Here is an 18,918-nt window from a genome sequence, read left to right on the forward strand (position 1 = left end):
AGTTAACTGCTGCGGGGGTCCGCATTTCCGGGGGAATCGGGGGGATTGTGATGTCACGCTGATTCGTCCTATAGCTAACTCAGTATCTACAGTCGGCTATTCAACATTATAACCTCATTAAATAATGTTACATATATAATGATACTGTTAAAAGGTGCTAAATGTACTTCGGGGGACAAGGGGAAAAGAAGTACTGTAGCTTGTGACTAGTTTTATTTTTTGCAAGTAGCTCTCGTCGTAAACGTTTGGCCACGTCTGATATCTAGTAGCCTCTTGTGCAGTGGGGTCGGCGGACCACCAGGGGTCCTTGTTCCAGGGGGTCCCCAGCAAATTGAAGAGTCATTAAACAACCATTATTTAATTGACAAGAAGTTAACACAATCACACGCTGTAGTGTCGAAGAATGGCTGTTTTGGATCATAGTTTCACTGCTATCTCTCTACGCTATGTAATACAGATAGTCCTGGAGTTCTGGACAAAATCATATCTAACAATAACAAAACACATTCTCAGAATTGGGTCTGAGAGATGAATTATCGTCCAATAGCAAGTGTTTGCCTGGGTTTGAGAAGCACTGGTCTACAGCATGTTGGCTCTCTGTGGAGCGCTGACGTTCTGCCGTCCCTGCGTTGCAGAACATGATGATCCTGGGCGACTTCAACGCAGACGGATCCTACGTCTCCAAGAGAGACATGAAGGACATCCGCATCCGCAGCGACAAGAACTTCCACTGGCTGATCGCAGACGACGTCGACACCACAGCTAGCACCGGAAACGACCACACATATGATAGGTACCACATACATACGCATGCACACACACACACACACACGCACAGACAGACAGACACACACAGACACGCATGCACACACACACACACACGCACACACACACGCTCAATTCAGACTTGAGTCACAATTTTAATTGCTCGTGACTTCACTTGGATTGTGGTGACTTAATTGGGACTTGACTCTGACTTGTAATGACGACTTGAAAAGCTTTCTAAAGTCTTGACTTGAGATCTTGTGTTTGTGTAAATGACTTAGATTGAAAGTGATGAGATATGTGCCAGCAGACGAGTGAATTTAAATTATCTTTTCTGAATTTGTATAGAATGACTGAATTTATTGAACTTGAAACTGATTATAGAAATCAAACTCATGATGCTCTTAAACGGTTCTTATCCTATTAAAACCATATTGCATTGAAAGGTCCTCAATTTAGTTTTCTTTAAATTGATACTGGATTGATTTGTTCTGATTTGACTTGTTCTACATTTAGACTTGAGACTTGACATTAATGACTTGGACTTGACTATGTGGTCTACATTTAGACTTGTGCCTCAGGACTTGAGACAAACTTCGGACTGGAGTGAAGTTGACCTGGTCTCACCTCTGAAAGAGAAAAGAAACATCTGATTCAGCGTGTTGTCTCTGTCTCTGTGTTGTCTCTGTCTCTGTGTTGTCTCTGTCTCTGTGTTGTCTCTGTGTTGTCTCTGTCTCTGTGTTGTCTCTGTCTCTGTGTTGTCTCTGTCTCTGTGTTGTCTCTGTCTCTGTGTTGTCTCTGTGTTGTCTCTGTCTCTGTGTTGTCTCTGTCTCTGTGTTGTCTCTGTGTTGTCTCTGTGCAGGATAGTGATCTACGGAGATGACATGCTGCAGGCGGTCGTCCCAAACTCTGCCAAACCCTTCAACTTCCAGAAGGCATACGGTCTCACAGATCAGCAGGTCTGCACGCACACACCCACGCGTGCACACACACACCCACGTGCGCACACACACACACACACACACACACACACACACGCGCGCGCGCACACACACACACACACACACACACACACACACACACACACACGATAAATAAACTGAATATCTGCAATGGATATTTAAAGCCTACACACCCCTTCCCTTTTAGAATTTCTAGCTGTATTTGCCTTGAAGCCTCAGATAATAAACTGATTCATTAAAAACATCATGTTTGGGTCTTCCAGGCACAGAACTCCATTGAGGACATAAAGATCGTTTTCACGGCATTGTGTTGCTAGAGAACAGTTTGAAACCTAGCTTATATCCAGTCAGATCTTTCTTTAGCAAACACACCAACAGGAGGTAACCTAGGGGCAATTTACAATGTTTATGTTGTCAACCGCTTATATTCGACTGTAGCTCAAGAGGTAGAGCGGGTCGTCCACTAATCTCTGAATAAAAGAGGTTGGTGGTTCGACCCCCAGCTCCTCCAGTCTGCATGTGTCCTAGGGCAAGATAGATACTGAACCCTAAATTGCTCCTGATGGCCGTGCCAGCACCCTGCGTGGTAGCTCGTCGCCATCAGTGTGTGAATGGGTGAAACCATGTACCTAGGCTATACTCATTGTAAAGCGCTATATGAATGCAGGCCATTTACCATCTGTTTTATTTACGCTGTTTTCCCATGCTAAGATATTGACTTATTTATGTCATTGTAGACAACACATTTGATCTAATGTGTATATATGATCTCATTTTTTCCTGAACTCTCAAGACAATTTTCTCATGATCTCAGGAGAACAAATTAGGATCAAATAAACAGATGTGAAGAACAGCACACAAAAAAAGATCGAACACTGGTAGTTTAGGTAAAGGTAAAGTCCCACTGATTGTCACACAATGTGTGAAATTTGTTCTCCGCATTTGACCCATCCCCTGGGGGAGCGGTGAGCGGCAGCAGCGCCGCGCTCGGGAATCATATGGTGATCTAACCCCCCAATTCCAACCCTTTTGATGCCGAGTGCCAAGCAGGGAGGCAAATGGGTCCCATTTTTATAGTCTTTGGTATGACTCGGCCAGGGGTCGAACTCACGACCTCCCAGTCTCAGGGCGGACACTCAGACCACAAGGCCACTGAGCTGGTGGTTTAGTGACTGACTATGTTGTTCTGCCCTCTAGTGGACAGCTGCTGTCATGGGAAACGAGGATGACCAATATTATATTAGCAGAGCACAATACTATGCACGATATGGATTTTTTTCAGTTCATACTGATAACCAATAATTACCTGCTACTCATGGCTGATACGATAACCGATCATTTCACATTTTTGTATGTGTATATATATATATAATTTATTAGTTCGATATATATCGTGCATTCCTATTATTACTTCCACTATACATCTTTTTCTAAGATTGTAATTTGATATTGTTGTGATATTATATTGTTATATATTGTCCCTTTCCTCGTCTCTATCAACTAATACAGCAGTTTATTCTGGCAACACAATAATTATCATTATACATACATATTATAACATAGGCCTACATACTATAACTTCTCTGTCAAGAACCAACCTTATTCTGAGGCTACTACTGGGTTTTATCTTGTATTTAAAAATACAACATCCAAGATTATGCATCAATTAAAATAATCAGTCATTGTCTGTATATCTTCCAGGCCCTCAAAGTGAGTGACCATTACCCTGTGGAGGTGGAGCTGAGGTCCATGAGTCTGATAAGAGGCGAAGAGGATGGTAACCAGCAGAAATACTATCTTCTTATGCTTATTATGTTCATGTTCTTATTAATAATAAACTGGTTTTAATCAAACAGAATGGTTGTCACATCCTGAAATTATCCAGCGACTTTCACTATTTTAGCAGCCAACCAGATGTTTAGAATAGAAATCATGTAGAACAGACTAATTTAGCCTCCCAGACTAACATTTACTAGATGTCCAAGTAAATAAGTGCATTTAGTCGGGGGTAACAGGCTGTTTTATTCCCTCTCTCATCAGTAAAACAATATACACATTTTAAATAAAAGACTAGAAATTCTGAAAATTTATTTGCTGACTGAAATAAAATCTCCTGCACCTGTGGTTCCCAACCCAGTCTTTGGGAATGACAGGTTCAGACAATCAGGGCCCAGGGGTGGATTAGACATCATCCCAAGGGATTAGATATCAACTTTCCTGGATTAAGTGGATTATGGGGCTTCCCCCTGCAGGTCTGGAGCAGCGGCCTGGGCAGCTGCGGTCGGCTCTGCCTGATGGAGAGCTGGAGGATCTGAAGAGAGGAAACCTGCTGCTGGAGAGGGAGAAGCTCAGCCTGGAGATCCAGATGCTCCGCATCAAGATGGCCAAGCTCAGACCTGGCAACGAAGTCTGAGACCTGACAACCAAGTTTAAACTCACAAGCTGCTCCAGCTGAGACGTGGCAACCAAGTTTAAACTCACAGTCACAAGCTACTACAGTACCACCCTGCTATTTACTCCGGCTCCGTTCACACAGCGTTCTGATTGCTTCTGACATCTGCTTTTGTTTCCAGCACATTGCAGTGACAGTACGCTTTGTGTTTGACTGAATTGACTCGTCTGTCTGTTCAGACAAACCAACTAAGTTATTACATCAGGTGAATTATTTAATTATCAAGGCAATGCTGACAATGCTAGGTCTCACCATTTGCAAAATAATTTATATAATAGGTCTATCAAGTCCTCACTTTTATGTTGAAGTAGCCTACTGATATTTTTATATAGGCCTACAGTATGTCTATGCCCATCTTCTGGGCAGCGCTTCCCACCCTGAATGTTCAAAATGACCACACGTGTCAATAGAAACGGTCCATTCTGCTGCAACTCGACAGCGCTCCTTAATCCAGAACCTTACTTCCCCAAAAGTTCCTTTTGCAATGTAAAAAACTGGTCCATTGGAGTGAATGGAGATGTCACGACTCTTCTATATACATGGCTCTGATGGCACCCTGACAATATTTCTATAACCAGAGAATGATCATGAGACAGGCTGGAAAAGAAATAAAAAGTTTTGGATGTCCCTGTAATCAATATTGATGTGACATTTGGTCTGAAAATCCCACTTTAACTACCAATTTAAGTTTCAGTTTACTTTTTCTACAAGCAATTCTGCCTGTCATTCCTAAACATGATTATAAACATTGATTTGAACTGTTGCCCGATGTTCACTCAAATTAGATCTATGATTCTAGAATGATAATCATTGAACACTGTATTCAGAAATGTGTACAAGATTACTTTTCTGCATTTTGTTTTACTACAGCGGCTGATACAAACTAAACAGTTTCAATACTGATATGCCGAGATTCTGCATTGATGGAAAGTAGCAATTAAATAATACACAATGAACTGTTTCGCCCTAATTCAGATGTCACCATTTAGCAATGTCAGTTCTCTTCAATTAGCTTTAATTAGAGGCCAACAGCCAATCAGCCAATAACCAGCTGTTTAAAATGGCTTTCCTTTGTAACTGCTGTTCTGACATGATGTGCGATAATCTTGACCAATTCTGTCAGGACTGCAGAAGGATGGAAATAAAAAAGTGCTAATTACAAAAACTTTATTGATATCTCCTTCTTTACAACAAAAAACATTTGGGACAAAAAAAGTTGTTGTAAATAATGTTAGCTTTACAGGAGCCAGAGGAGTTCAGGGTTCCTACACATGTTCCGTTTAGAACCTGCAAACCTTCAGTTCACTTCTAGACTGGATTTGAAGACTTTCATCTGTGCTCAATATGCTGCAAGCTGATCAGGAGCTAGTAGTTAGAATAGGCCTTTTTCACAGCAGCCATTGTGTGGCTAAAAGGCAGGGCAAACACAGGTGCAAGCAAAACCTTAATGAGGGTTTCCAACTTCCAATTCATTTAGGTGTTCCAGTGCCGGGGCCTTCATTAATGTTTTGCTTGCGCCTGTGTTTACCCTGCCTTTTAGACACAAAATGGCCCATTACATAATGGGTTGTAGTGATGCGTGTCAGGGCTGACCAACATTTTTAGATTTCTGACATGTAAGTCCTCAAATTAATTTTCTGTGTAGGAACTCTGGGAGAGGAGGCGGAGTCGGAGTGGGTGGCGTTTCAGGTTAAACTCAGCAAATCAAAATGGCGGACCCCGGCGAACGTACAGCCGTTGGTCAGCGCAGGAAGCAAGGCCGGGGACTCAGTAGCAAAGAGACATCGTCTTCAAATCCAGATCTTACTTCTTCCCCGATTTCTTGATCCCACCACCCGCTGGAGGGAGGGAGGGAGAGAAACAAAAAGGAAGAGACTAGTTAAGGTTTTTGTTACAAAATCTCATTGTAAAACAAAAGATGGTTTTATACTCTATTTTTTTTTAACATTTTACTGTTACTATAATCATACTATAATAATAATAATTGTGTTATTTGTATTGCTTGTATTATCTTGTATTTATCTTTTACCCTAACTACCCATCTTTTATTAGTGTCTTATTCAATTAACTTTTTTTCTCTCCAATAAAATGTTATTAATCGCTTGTAAAGCACTTTGAATTGCATTTGATCTGTTTGAAAGGCGCTATATGAATAAAGATTGGTTTATCATCTGAATGGGCCTGTTTTGTGTTTAAGGGGAACAAGCCGATAGTCAATAACTTCAATAAAGAGTTATACTTTATGTGTAACCTCCCCATGTATAGTTAAAAATATACAACGATCATTAAAAAACCGGCACGTCCATTTAGGAAATGTGAAAAATACCTGAAAAATAATAATAATAATAGAAGAAACAGGTGTTGATTCATTGTATTGTTATGGACAGAATTATTTTGTAAAGAGGTGATTAAGGGGAGGGGGGGTTGTAAGCTTGTTGGGAGAACAGGTAGGTTTTGAGTCGGGGAGTGAAGGTGAGTTATCCGACAGGCTGGGGGAGGGAATTCCAGAGTCGGGGTGCAGCTCTCGAGAACGCTCGATCTCCAAAGCTTTTCAGTTTGGATGGTGGAACGTTGAGGGGAACAGTGGATGAGGATCAGAGGGTACGGTCAGGGCGATGGGGGAGAAGGAGGTCAGTCAGATAAGGGGGGGGGCAGGCTATGGAGGGCTTTGAAGGTGAGGAGGAGTAGTTTGAAGTTGATGCGTTCTTTGATGGGGAGCCAGTGGAGGGAATGAAGGACAGGAGTGATGCGATCACGGGACCGGGTGTTTGTGAGCAGGCGGGCGGCTGAGTTCTGAACCATCTGGAGTCTATGGAGGGAGCGGGAGGTGATGCCGGTGATGAGGGAGTTGCAGTAGTGCAGACGGGAGGAGATGAAGGCGTGGATGAGGGATTCAGCAGCAGGGGGGGGAGAGGCAGTGTCTGATTTTGGCGATGTGGCGGAGATGGAAGTAAGAGGTCTTGATGATGGAGCTGACATGGGAGGGTGGAGTCCAGGATGAAGCCAAGGTTGTTGTGAGCCAGAGGGGGGAGGAGGGGGTGATGGTTGTGTCGTCAATGGCGAGTCAGACGGGTCCGGTTTTGCTGAGTGTAGATTTGGTGCCGACGAGAAGAAGTAAATGTGTAAATGCGTCGTAAATGTGCATTGCAGCGGTGCAGCCAAACGGGATCGCAGCGACTTTATCAATGAATCGCCCGCGCGGCGCACAGAAGGAGAGTACTCGAGTATTTAAATTACTTCAAATACGCATTCCTACCATTTAACCAGGCTCACGGCATGTTCCGGAAAATGAGCTGGGAGCTGCTAAACTACAGCCACTCTGCAGGCGACGCCCACCTGGTACTTGAGGCTGCGGTGGAAATGTTCCGCGCTGGCGGGAGGGCGCTCATAGCGGGTCATTGTTGCTAAACATGCAGGCCGAGCGAGGAGCATCTGGGAATGTTCAGGAATTCACTGCATTTTTAGAAATTGCTTTTATGAGAAGTTGCATGTTATTCTTGTCAGTTTTAGTTAGCGGTCAGTTTTTAGTCTTGGGGTCAGATTAACTGGGGTTTAAGTGTAGTTGTGAATGGACAGATGAAACAGACTGGGGTTTAAGTGTAGTTGTGAATGAACAGAGGAAACAAACTGGGGTTTAAGTGTAGTTGTGAATGAACAGAGGAAACAGACTGGAGTTTAAGTGTAGTTGTGAATGAACAGAGGAAACAGGCTGGGGTTTAATTGTAGTTGTGAATGGACAGATGAAAGAGACTGGGGTTTAAGTGTAGTTGTGAATGGACAGATGAAACAGACTGGGGTTTAAGTGTAGTTGTGAATGGACAGAGGAAACAGACTGGGGTTTAAGTGTAGTTGTGAATGGACAGATGAAACAGACTGGGGTTTAAGTGTAGTTGTGAATGGACAGATGAAACAGACTGGGGTTTAAGTGTAGTTGTGAATGGACAGAGGAAACAGACTGGAGTTTAAGTGTAGTTGTGAATGGACAGAGGAAACAGACTGGAGTTTAAGTGTAGTTGTGAATGGACAGAGGAAACAGACTGGAGTTTAAGTGTAGTTGTGAATGGACAGAGGAAACAGACTGGAGTTTAATTGTAGTTGTGAATGAACAGAGGAAACAGACTGGGGTTTAAGTGTAGTTGTGAATGGACAGATGAAACAGACTGGGGTTTAAGTGTAGTTGTGAATGGACAGATGAAACAGACTGGGGTTTAAGTGTAGTTGTGAATGGACAGATGAAACAGACTGGGGTTTAAGTGTAGTTGTGAATGGACAGAGGAAACAGACTGGAGTTTAATTGTAGTTGTGAATGGACAGAGGAAACAGACTGGGGTTTAAGTGTAGTTGTGAATGGACAGAGGAAACAGACTGGAGTTTAAGTGTAGCTGTGAATGAACAGAGGAAACAGACTGGGGTTTAAGTGTAGTTGTGAATGGACAGAGGAAACAGACTGGAGTTTAAGTGTAGTTGTGAATGAACAGAGGAAACAGACTGGAGTTTAAGTGTAGTTGTGAATGGACAGAGGAAACAGACTGGAGTTTAAGTGTAGTTGTGAATGGACAGAGGAAACAGACTGGAGTTTAAGTGTAGTTGTGAATGAACAGAGGAAACAGACTGGGGTTTAAGTGTAGTTGTGAATGGACAGAGGAAACAGACTGGAGTTTAAGTGTAGTTGTGAATGAACAGAGGAAACAGACTGGGGTTTAAGTGTAGTTGTGAATGAACAGAGGAAACAAACTGGGGTTTAAGTGTAGTTGTGAATGAACAGAGGAAACAGACTGGGGTTTAAGTGTAGTTGTGAATGGACAGAGGAAACAGACTGGGGTTTAAGTGTAGTTGTGAATGGACAGAGGAAACAGACTGGAGTTTAAGTGTAGTTGTGAATGGACAGAGGAAACAGACTGGAGTTTAAGTGTAGTTGTGAATGGACAGAGGAAACAGACTGGAGTTTAAGTGTAGTTGTGAATGGACAGAGGAAACAGACTGGGGTTTAAGTGTAGTTGTGAATGGACAGAGGAAACAGACTGGGGTTTAAGTGTAGTTGTGAATGGACAGAAGAAACAGACTGGAGTTTAAGTGTAGTTGTGAATGGACAGAGGAAACAGACTGGAGTTTAAGTGTAGTTGTGAATGGACAGAGGAAACAGACTGGAGTTTAAGTGTAGTTGTGAATGGACAGAAGAAACAGACTGGAGTTTAAGTGTAGTTGTGAATGGACAGAGGAAACTGACTGGGGTTTAAGTGTAGTTGTGAATGGACAGAGGAAACTGACTGGGGTTTAAGTGTAGTTGTGAATGGACAGAGGAAACAGACTGGAGTTTAAGTGTAGTTGTGAATGGACAGAGGAAACAGACTGGAGTTTAAGTGTAGTTGTGAATGGACAGAGGAAACAGACTGGGGTTTAAGTGTAGTTGTGAATGGACAGAAGAAACAGACTGGAGTTTAAGTGTAGTTGTGAATGGACAGAGGAAACTGACTGGGGTTTAAGTGTAGTTGTGAATGGACAGAGGAAACTGACTGGGGTTTAAGTGTAGTTGTGAATGGACAGAGGAAACAGACTGGAGTTTAAGTGTAGTTGTGAATGGACAGAGGAAACAGACTGGAGTTTAAGTGTAGTTGTGAATGGACAGAGGAAACAGACTGGAGTTTAAGTGTAGTTGTGAATGGACAGAGGAAACAGGCTGGGGTTAAGTGTAGTTGTGAATGGACAGAGGAAACTGACTGGGGTTTAAGTGTAGTTGTGAATGGACAGAGGAAACAGACTGGAGTTTAAGTGTAGTTGTGAATGGACAGAGGAAACAAACTGGGGTTTAAGTGTAGTTGTGAATGGACAGAGGAAACAGACTGGGGTTTAAGTGTAGTTGTGAATGGACAGATGAAACAGACTGGGGTTTAAGTGTAGTTGTGAATGGACAGAGGAAACAGACTGGGGTTTAAGTGTAGTTGTGAATGGACAGAGGAAACAGACTGGGGTTTAAGTGTAGTTGTGAATGGACAGAGGAAACAGACTGGGGTTTAAGTGTAGTTGTGAATGGACAGAGGAAACAGACTGGAGGTTAAGTGTAGTTGTGAATGGACAGAGGAAACAAACTGGGGTTTAAGTGTAGTTGTGAATGGACAGAGGAAACAGGCTGGGGTTTAAGTGTAGTTGTGAATGGACAGATGAAACAGACTGGAGTTTAAGTGTAGTTGTGAATGGACAGAGGAAACAGGCTGGGGTTTAAGTGTAGTTGTGAATGAACAGAGGAAACAGACTGGAGTTTAAGTGTAGTTGTGAATGGACAGAGGAAACAGACTGGAGGTTAAGTGTAGTTGTGAATGGACAGAGGAAACAAACTGGGGTTTAAGTGTAGTTGTGAATGGACAGAGGAAACAGGCTGGGGTTTAAGTGTAGTTGTGAATGAACAGAGGAAACAGACTGGAGTTTAAGTGTAGTTGTGAATGGACAGAGGAAACAGACTGGAGGTTAAGTGTAGTTGTGAATGGACAGAGGAAACAAACTGGGGTTTAAGTGTAGTTGTGAATGGACAGAGGAAACAGGCTGGGGTTTAAGTGTAGTTGTGAATGGACAGATGAAACAGACTGGAGTTTAAGTGTACCGTAAATTCCGGACTATAAGCCGCGGCTTTTTTCCCGTTTTTTGGCCCCTGCGGCTTATATAACGGTGCGGCTTATCTATGGATTTTTTCCAAAAAAAAAAAAAAAATCTCTCTTTTTTAGCACTCTTTCTAACTATAAATCCACTTCTGTTTTAATTTCCTCTCTTGCCCTCTTTTAACAACATAACATAACATAACATAACACAACACAGGTAAGCAGAAAGAAAAAGACGAAGCAATCACGCCATGAATGAGGAAATGACTCACCTGCTGGAGGCTGGAGATACACGGCTTGGGCTAAACTTTTACTCCGTGAAACACTATCGATTAAGTCCGACATCGCTCAGAGGTTTTGAGCAGCTTGAAAACAAGTTTGAAAACGTGCAGAAGTCCATCCACTCACTCACTAAAGAAACTAAGGCAACCGTGAACAGAGTTTATAATGCGGAAAAGCGCATCCGCGCACTGGAGGACAAAAACAACACAGTGAGTCCGAAAATGGATAAAATGCAAAATCGAAACCCTGCACACGCAGGTTGATGACTTAATCAGCAGGAGTAAAAGAAATAACATTCGCCTGATCAATGTAAAAGAGGGAGCTGAGATGGATGACATGGACGCTTTCGTGGCAAAATCCTGTGTTACATCCTGGACCTGAAGGAAGGCGAGAAACCACCAGAGGTGGACAGGGCACACCGGGCGCCTCGGCCACGTCCAGACCCCGGCCTGCCACCGAGGGCCATCTTCATCTGCCTACTCCGCTGGCCCGACCGTCAACTCATCCTCCAGGCTGCGGGGAAGAAGCCCCTCACCGTCCGCGTTGGTGCAACAGAAACGCGCAACATACAACAGCATCATCGAGTCAATGGATATCGCTTTGGCGTACTGTACCCAGCGAGACTCGTCATAACCATTGATGGACAGCGGCGGAACAAGAGCTCAAAGTGAAACTGCCGAATATCTTTTGAGTTGGACTGGTCAATAGTACTGTGAGTAACTAAAATAAAAAAATAAAAAACGGAATTCTCTCTTCTTTAGCACTCTTTCTAACTATAAATCCACTTCTGTTTTAATTTCCTCTCTTGCCCTCTTTTCACCACACCGCGGACACTGTGTGCACTGTAAAAATAAACAACGGTGGTGTTGTGTTATGTTGTTTTGTTGAAATGTTACGGTAATACGGTAAATGGGAGCTTCCTCAAACAGCCATCTCTTTCCCGACAATCCCCTCTGTGCGTGACCACTTACATATGGTAATTACGGTAAGCAAACGGCCACTCGGCCAACTCCCTCCCCCGACTACCAGGAGAAAATCACAAACTTCGGCGAATTCACACAAAGGAAGATCAAGGAATATTCACAACAAGACGAGCAGTAGAAGCGGAATATTATAGGAGTGTGAAAACATCCACAATCACCAACGGGTTCCAAAACGCTGGACTGCTGCGGGATGAAGAGGATGACGCCGCCACAGCTGGCGCTGAGGGCCGTCAGAGGCTTCAGAGGCTGTTCGATGCCGACAGTGACGAAGAGGAGTTCGTTGGTTTTGAGTGACAATGAAGGAGAGAGGAGAGTGGTTGACGAAGCCACCCTGAACCTGTTCGTTTCCGACACTGAAGATGAGGACTTTGGTGGTTTCAGTACGCAGGAAGAAGAGGAAGACGAGGGTTAGTGACTTGACTTCTCTGGTTACAGCCGTTTGCTGCACATATAGCCTATTGTTGTGTGATTTTGTCTGGGGATTAGTGACCTGACTTTTGTTTTGTTTTGTTGAAATGTTAATAAATGGGAGCTTCCCCAAACAGCCATCTGTTTCCCGACATTCCTCTCTGTGCACGAACCCTTTCATATGGTAATTAAACATCAAAACACCCGCGGCTTATAGACCGGTGCGGCTTATAGAAGAAAAAAATAGTCAATTTTGGTCCCGCGGCTTATAGACCGGTGCGTCTTATAGTCCGGAATTTACGGTAGTTGTGAATGGACAGAGGAAACAGACTGGAGTTTAAGTGTAGTTGTGAATGGACAGAGGAAACAGACTGGAGTTTAAGTGTAGTTGTGAATGGACAGAGGAAACTGACTGGGGTTTAAGTGTAGTTGTGAATGGACAGAGGAAACAGACTGGGGTTTAAGTGTAGTTGTGAATGGACAGAGGAAACAGACTGGGGTTTAAGTGTAGTTGTGAATGGACAGAGGAAACAGACTGGGGTTTAAGTGTAGTTGTGAATGGACAGAGGAAACAGACTGGGGTTTAAGTGTAGTTGTGAATGGACAGAGGAAACAGACTGGGGTTTAAGTGTAGTTGTGAATGGACAGAAGAAACAGACTGGAGTTTAAGTGTAGTTGTGAATGGACAGATGAAACTGACTGGGGTTTAAGTGTAGTTGTGAATGGACAGATGAAACAGACTGGAGTTTAAGTGTAGTTGTGAATGGACAGATGAAACTGACTGGGGTTTAAGTGTAGTTGTGAATGGACAGAGGAAACAGACTGGGGTTTAAGTGTAGTTGTGAATGGACAGATGAAACAGACTGGAGTTTAAGTGTAGTTGTGAATGGACAGAGGAAACAGACTGGGGTTTAAGTGTAGTTGTGAATGGACAGAAGAAACAGACTGGAGTTTAAGTGTAGTTGTGAATGGACAGAGGAAACAGGCTGGGGTTTAAGTGTAGTTGTGAATGGACAGAGGAAACAGACTGGGGTTTAAGTGTAGTTGTGAATGGACAGAGGAAACAGACTGGGGTTTAATTGTAGTTGTGAATGGACAGATGAAACAGACTGGGGTTTAAGTGTAGTTGTGAATGGACAGAGGAAACAGACTGGGGTTTAAGTGTAGTTGTGAATGGACAGAGGAAACAGACTGGGGTTTAAGTGTAGTTGTGAATGGACAGAGGAAACGGACTGGGGTTTAAGTGTAGTTGTGAATGGACAGAGGAAACAGACTGGGGTTTAAGTGTAGTTGTGAATGGACAGAGGAAACGGACTGGAGTTTAAGTGTAGTTGTGAATGGACAGAGGAAACGGACTGGGGTTTAAGTGTAGTTGTGAATGGACAGAGGAAACAGACTGGGGTTTAAGTGTAGTTGTGAATGGACAGAGGAAACAGACTGGGGTTTAAGTGTAGTTGTGAATGGACAGAGGAAACAGACTGGGGTTTAAGTGTAGTTGTGAATGGACAGAGGAAACAGACTGGGGTTTAAGTGTAGTTGTGAATGGACAGAGGAAACAGACTGGGGTTTAAGTGTAGTTGTGAATGGACAGAGGAAACAGACTGGGGTTTAAGTGTAGTTGTGAATGGACAGAGGAAACAGACTGGGGTTTAAGTGTAGTTGTGAATGGACAGAGGAAACAGACTGGAGTTTAAGTGTAGTTGTGAATGGACAGAGGAAACAGACTGGGGTTTAAGTGTAGTTGTGAATGGACAGAGGAAACAAACTGGGGTTTAATTGTAGTTGTGAATGGACAGATGAAACAGACTGGGGTTTAAGTGTAGTTGTGAATGAACAGAGGAAACAAACTGGAGTTTAAGTGTAGTTGTGAATGAACAGAGGAAACAACCTGGGGTTTAAGTGTAGTTGTGAATGGACAGAGGAAACAAACTGGGGTTTAATTGTAGTTGTGAATGGACAGATGAAACAGACTGGGGTTTAATTGTAGTTGTGAATGGACAGATGAAACAGACTGGGGTTTAAGTGTAGTTGTGAATGGACAGAGGAAACAAACTGGGGTTTAAGTGTAGTTGTGAATGGACAGATGAAACAGACTGGGGTTTAATTGTAGTTGTGAATGGACAGATGAAACAGACTGGGGTTTAAGTGTAGTTGTGAATGGACAGATGAAACAGACTGGGGTTTAAGTGTAGTTGTGAATGAACAGAGGAAACAAACTGGAGTTTAAGTGTAGTTGTGAATGAACAGAGGAAACAACCTGGGGTTTAAGTGTAGTTGTGAATGGACAGATGAAACAGACTGGGGTTTAAGTGTAGTTGTGAATGGACAGAGGAAACAGACTGGGGTTTAAAGTCGAGGTGAACCGGAACGGAGTGCACTAGCGCGAGCGTCGGAGACTGAAAACAAATTGAGAGGCGGACCATATACGGTGTCGATGATTTAATTTGACAATTCTGTCGACTGGCTTTGGCATTGGTCAATCATGGCGTGTTCCACCCCCAAATCGAGTGGGATTCAGCGTGTTGTCGTGCTACGCGAGTGGGATCCGCGGAGTACCAGGCAGCCACCTGCTTCGTGCGGAGCGAGCGGACAATCCGATGCATGGGTGCTGCCCGCCTGCCTGGAATGTCCGAGGGGCGACCCCTGACAACCACGCTCTCAAGCGCGCGCTTTTTACGCTATTTCTGTAAATACGATATTCCTGGAATGCACGTTTTAACGAGCCAGTTACATTTCTTTGCATTCTTAAGAGATTATAGTTTTTGTTTTTTGTTCATGTTTCATACAATTGGCCAAGTTAGTACCGTAAATTCCGGACTATAAGGCGCACCGGTCTATAAGCCGCACCTTCAAAGGTGACTATTTTTTTCTTCTATAAGCCGCACCGGTCTATAAGCCGCGGGTGTTTTGATGTTTAATTACCATATGTAAGGCTTCGTGCACAGAGGGGATTGTCGGGAAAGAGATGGCTGTTTGGGGAAGCTCCCATTTATTAACATTTCAACAAAACAAAAGTCAGGTCACTAATCCCCAGACAAAATCACACATTGTGAGATGCTTAAAAATCACCATCGGCGGGAGCTGCTGTGCAGCCAAGAACACAAGTGAAATTCGTTCTCTCGTGACCTGTGGTTCTCAACGTGATGGACGATTCACCTTTCTTGTTAACAGTCCTAGTGAGAGGCAGGTCGAACGTCAAAGGCACTTCATCCATATTTATGATCTGCTCCGGTCCGATGGAATATTCCTTGATCTTTCTTTGTGTGAATTCGCCGAAGTTTGTAATTTTCTCCTGGTAGTCGGGAGGGAGTTGCTGACACACAGTCGTCCGCGCCCTGACGGACAGTCCCTTTCGTCTCGGGTTTGTGCATGATCCTTTGCTGCTGCTGCTGTTGTTGTTCCTGTCTCGCTACTGTCTCAGACATGGCTTTCAGGCTCAATCGCCGCCATCGTCGTAACACAGCCAGTTCTCCATCTTTTGAAGCATGATGTTAGATTACAACGAGCTAGTTGTGTGGCTTAGCCTTCCAAAATGTTGCTGTTAGTTTTTTAGAATGTAATACATAGAATTGGGAATGTTACATTCAATTTCATTCAGACTGTCTTTCTGGCTCAATCGCTGCCTTTTTCCCCCCGGAGCGAGGGAGGAGGGAGGGAGGGTGTTTTACCGCAGTGGCTGAGAGAGAGTAGTGGCACAGTGCTCCAATCAGGTCGCGAGGCACATTTTTTGCAACATCATCCAATCAGGGTCTCGCTCTCATAATGTCTGTCTTGCTCTCGTTCTGCCTCATACCAACATCCATAGATTTTGGAGGTTCCCGAGTGGCCGTTTGCTGGAAAAATCCATAGATAAGACGCACCGTTATATAAGCCGCAGGGGGCAAAAAAGGCCAAAAAACGGGAAAAAAGCCGCGGCTTATAGTCCGGAATTTACGGTAGTTAGTTTATGGGATAGGAATTCTGCCAGATGACAGGCACTAGGCACCATTTTCTACTTCATTTGGAAGAGAAAATTATCCTGAAATGGAGATTTGATTGACAGCTGCATGTCGTGATATGATTGGTTGAAATGGGGTAGAAATTTGATAGTACTAGGTGACATCAGCAAACTGTAAATTACTGTTATCAATGAAATCTTGAAAAATGAACTTTTGATGGGAAAAAGTGTGACAAAACTAAAGAAATTAGATTTTTGTGATTTTTTTTTTGCATACATAGGTGCACTGCATACCCAGGTATTTGAACTAAAAGAAAAGAAAAGTCATTTTTGGGTTCAGCTCGACTTTAAGTGTAGTTGTGAATGGACAGAGGAAACAGACTGAGTGATATCAGACAGGGTCTTACTCAGAGGTCCTTTTCCTGCAGCTTTGGTCTTCATGGCGTCCAAGGCCTTCTGGTCCTCTTTCTGTTTCTGCTTATGCGCAATCTCATCCTACAGAGAGACAGACAGACATAGAGACAGACAGGCAGGCAGAGAGAGAGACAGAGAGGCAGAGACAGACAGGCAGGCAGAGAGACAGACAGACAGGCAGAGAGAGACAGAGAGGCAGAGAGACAGGCAGGCAGGCAGACAGACAGGCAGGCAGAGAGACAGACAGGCAAAGAGACAGAGAGACAGGCAGGGAGACAGACAGGCAGGCAGACAGACAGACAGACAGGCAAAGAGACAGACAGGCAGAGCGACAGACAAAGAGACAGACAGACAAAGAGACAATTAAATTAGTTTAAAATCCTCTGGGGGAGCTCGTCCCACTATGAGGACTTACAGGCAAAAAACGGCATTGTCATTGTTCCTCCTGCTATGCTTCCTATAAACAGGGTTGCCACTATTTTAATGCACTTCAGCGTTAAAATCGTTAATTGAATTGCACAGTCGTTGATTGTCCCTTACATCATTTAGGTCTTTATCAATTAACAAGTCTGAGTCTCCAACTTCCGAGTTCAAATGCATGAACGTTCGAGTCCTAGTCATCAGTGCTCAAGCCCAAGTTGAGTCACAACCTAAAGTCTGAAAATGAGTACCTGGACTTAAAGGATCATTTTGTTTTGTTTTTTCTTCAAACTGGACCCTATTTTCCACACTGTATGTGTCTGAGAAACTCATCGTGACACATTTTTTCCAAATTGGTCGAGTGGAGGGGCAACTAGCAAGACAGCACTGTGTCACCATGGAGGATTTCCCCTCTCTCGACAACACAACAGCGCTGTCCAGGTTGAAAAAAAAACGAAATTATCCTTTAACTTGACTACAAACTGTACTGCATCATGATAAAATAATCTGGGCCAAACACAGAGAGGCTGAAGTCTTGGCTCAAAGGCCTGCAATTAATTTGGCCTGTACACTTACTATGTCCAACAATACAGTCTAACATGGTTGAGTCAGTGTTAGGGCCAGAGGAGCTTACATCATCCATATCTTTAGACTGTTTCTAACATGGTTGAGTCAGTGTTAGGGCCAGAGGAGCTTACATCATCCATATCTTTAGACTGTTTCTAACATGGTTCAGTCAGTGTTAGGGCCAGAGGAGCTTACATCATCCATATCTTTAGACTGTTTCTAACATGGTTCAGTCAGTGTTAGGGCCAGAGGAGCTTACATCATCCATATCTTTAGACTGTTTCTAACATGGTTCAGTCAGTGTTAGGGCCAGAGGAGCTTACATCATCCATATCTTTAGACTGTTTCTAACATGGTTCAGTCAGTGTTAGGGCCAGAGGAGCTTACATCATCCATATCTTTAGACTGTTTCTTGGGCGCCTTCAGCGGCTTCTTCTTGCCTCCTACAGGGAATAAAAGACATGCTTAGTTCGCTAGCCGTGTGGTTAACCCCATCCCCTGCTAAATGAGCTCGAACATAGACTTGAACATAGACATGAATATTGCGATAAATTCCACTCCGAAATCTCGCAGTTATATGTTGGTTTGCTTATCGGCAAATACGCTACAGCAGAACCCAGCAGAACACAATTTGAGGCCTTTCACAAATAGTGTGACTCGACTCTTTAATTCGGCACGCGTCCACTGCAGTAGATGTTCTGCTGTTAATATCCCGCAATTTGCAACCATTCTATCAGTTGACATCTTATTGAAATTAAGTGGTGTGGAATTTACCATAAAATCATAGCATTCGTTTAAATCCATTAAGTCTTGTTTTGTCAGATTTGACACATTTTAGCATGGATGGATTTGGCGTGAACGTGTCTGTCTAGATCGCGCTAACGATGTTCAGCTAACTAGCTTAGCGTTATCCAACACATCACATCACAGCAACACAAAACAGGCTTGGCTAACATTTATTTCGCTGTCAGAAATAATCTGTCATCATGAGTCATGACAGACATGTTCGTGTGAAGCCTCACCTTCCCTTCCAGACATATCTCAGGCCGAAAGAGGATTTCTTGACGAAAACTGTCCGGCTAATAATAATGCTGCTACTGGTTGTTGTAATGCGCGTTGTGAGGACCCCGGTGCACTC

The 18,918-nt window shown here is 43.5% G+C and overlaps 2 protein-coding genes across 2 annotated transcripts in view; one reads left to right on the plus strand and one right to left on the minus strand.

The window, feature by feature from the left end:
- The window catches only part of dnase1l4.1 (deoxyribonuclease 1 like 4, tandem duplicate 1), a 25,949-nt gene extending 20,237 nt beyond the window's left edge, over positions 1-5,712 (plus strand). Inside the window, exons 8-11 of the mRNA XM_083661665.1 lie at positions 636-793; positions 1,628-1,724; positions 3,429-3,504; positions 3,980-5,712. Of these exons, the coding sequence (XP_083517791.1) occupies positions 636-793; positions 1,628-1,724; positions 3,429-3,504; positions 3,980-4,140 (492 nt within the window). The 3' untranslated portion in view covers positions 4,141-5,712. The remainder of the gene's footprint in view (positions 1-635; positions 794-1,627; positions 1,725-3,428; positions 3,505-3,979) is intronic.
- Positions 5,327-18,914, minus strand: tma7 (translation machinery associated 7 homolog). The gene is made up of 4 exons (XM_083661666.1): positions 18,803-18,914; positions 18,168-18,223; positions 16,787-16,874; positions 5,327-6,017 (listed from the first exon to the last, which is right to left on the minus strand). The coding sequence occupies exons 1-4, from the start codon at positions 18,816-18,818 to the stop codon at positions 5,983-5,985; spliced, it is 195 nt and encodes a 64-aa protein (XP_083517792.1). The 5' UTR covers positions 18,819-18,914; the 3' UTR covers positions 5,327-5,982.
- Positions 18,915-18,918: the final 4 nt, after the last annotated feature.

The sequence above is a fragment of the Poromitra crassiceps genome (assembly GCF_964638095.1).
Source record: "Poromitra crassiceps genome assembly, chromosome: 27".
Lineage (NCBI taxonomy): Eukaryota > Metazoa > Chordata > Actinopteri > Beryciformes > Melamphaidae > Poromitra > Poromitra crassiceps.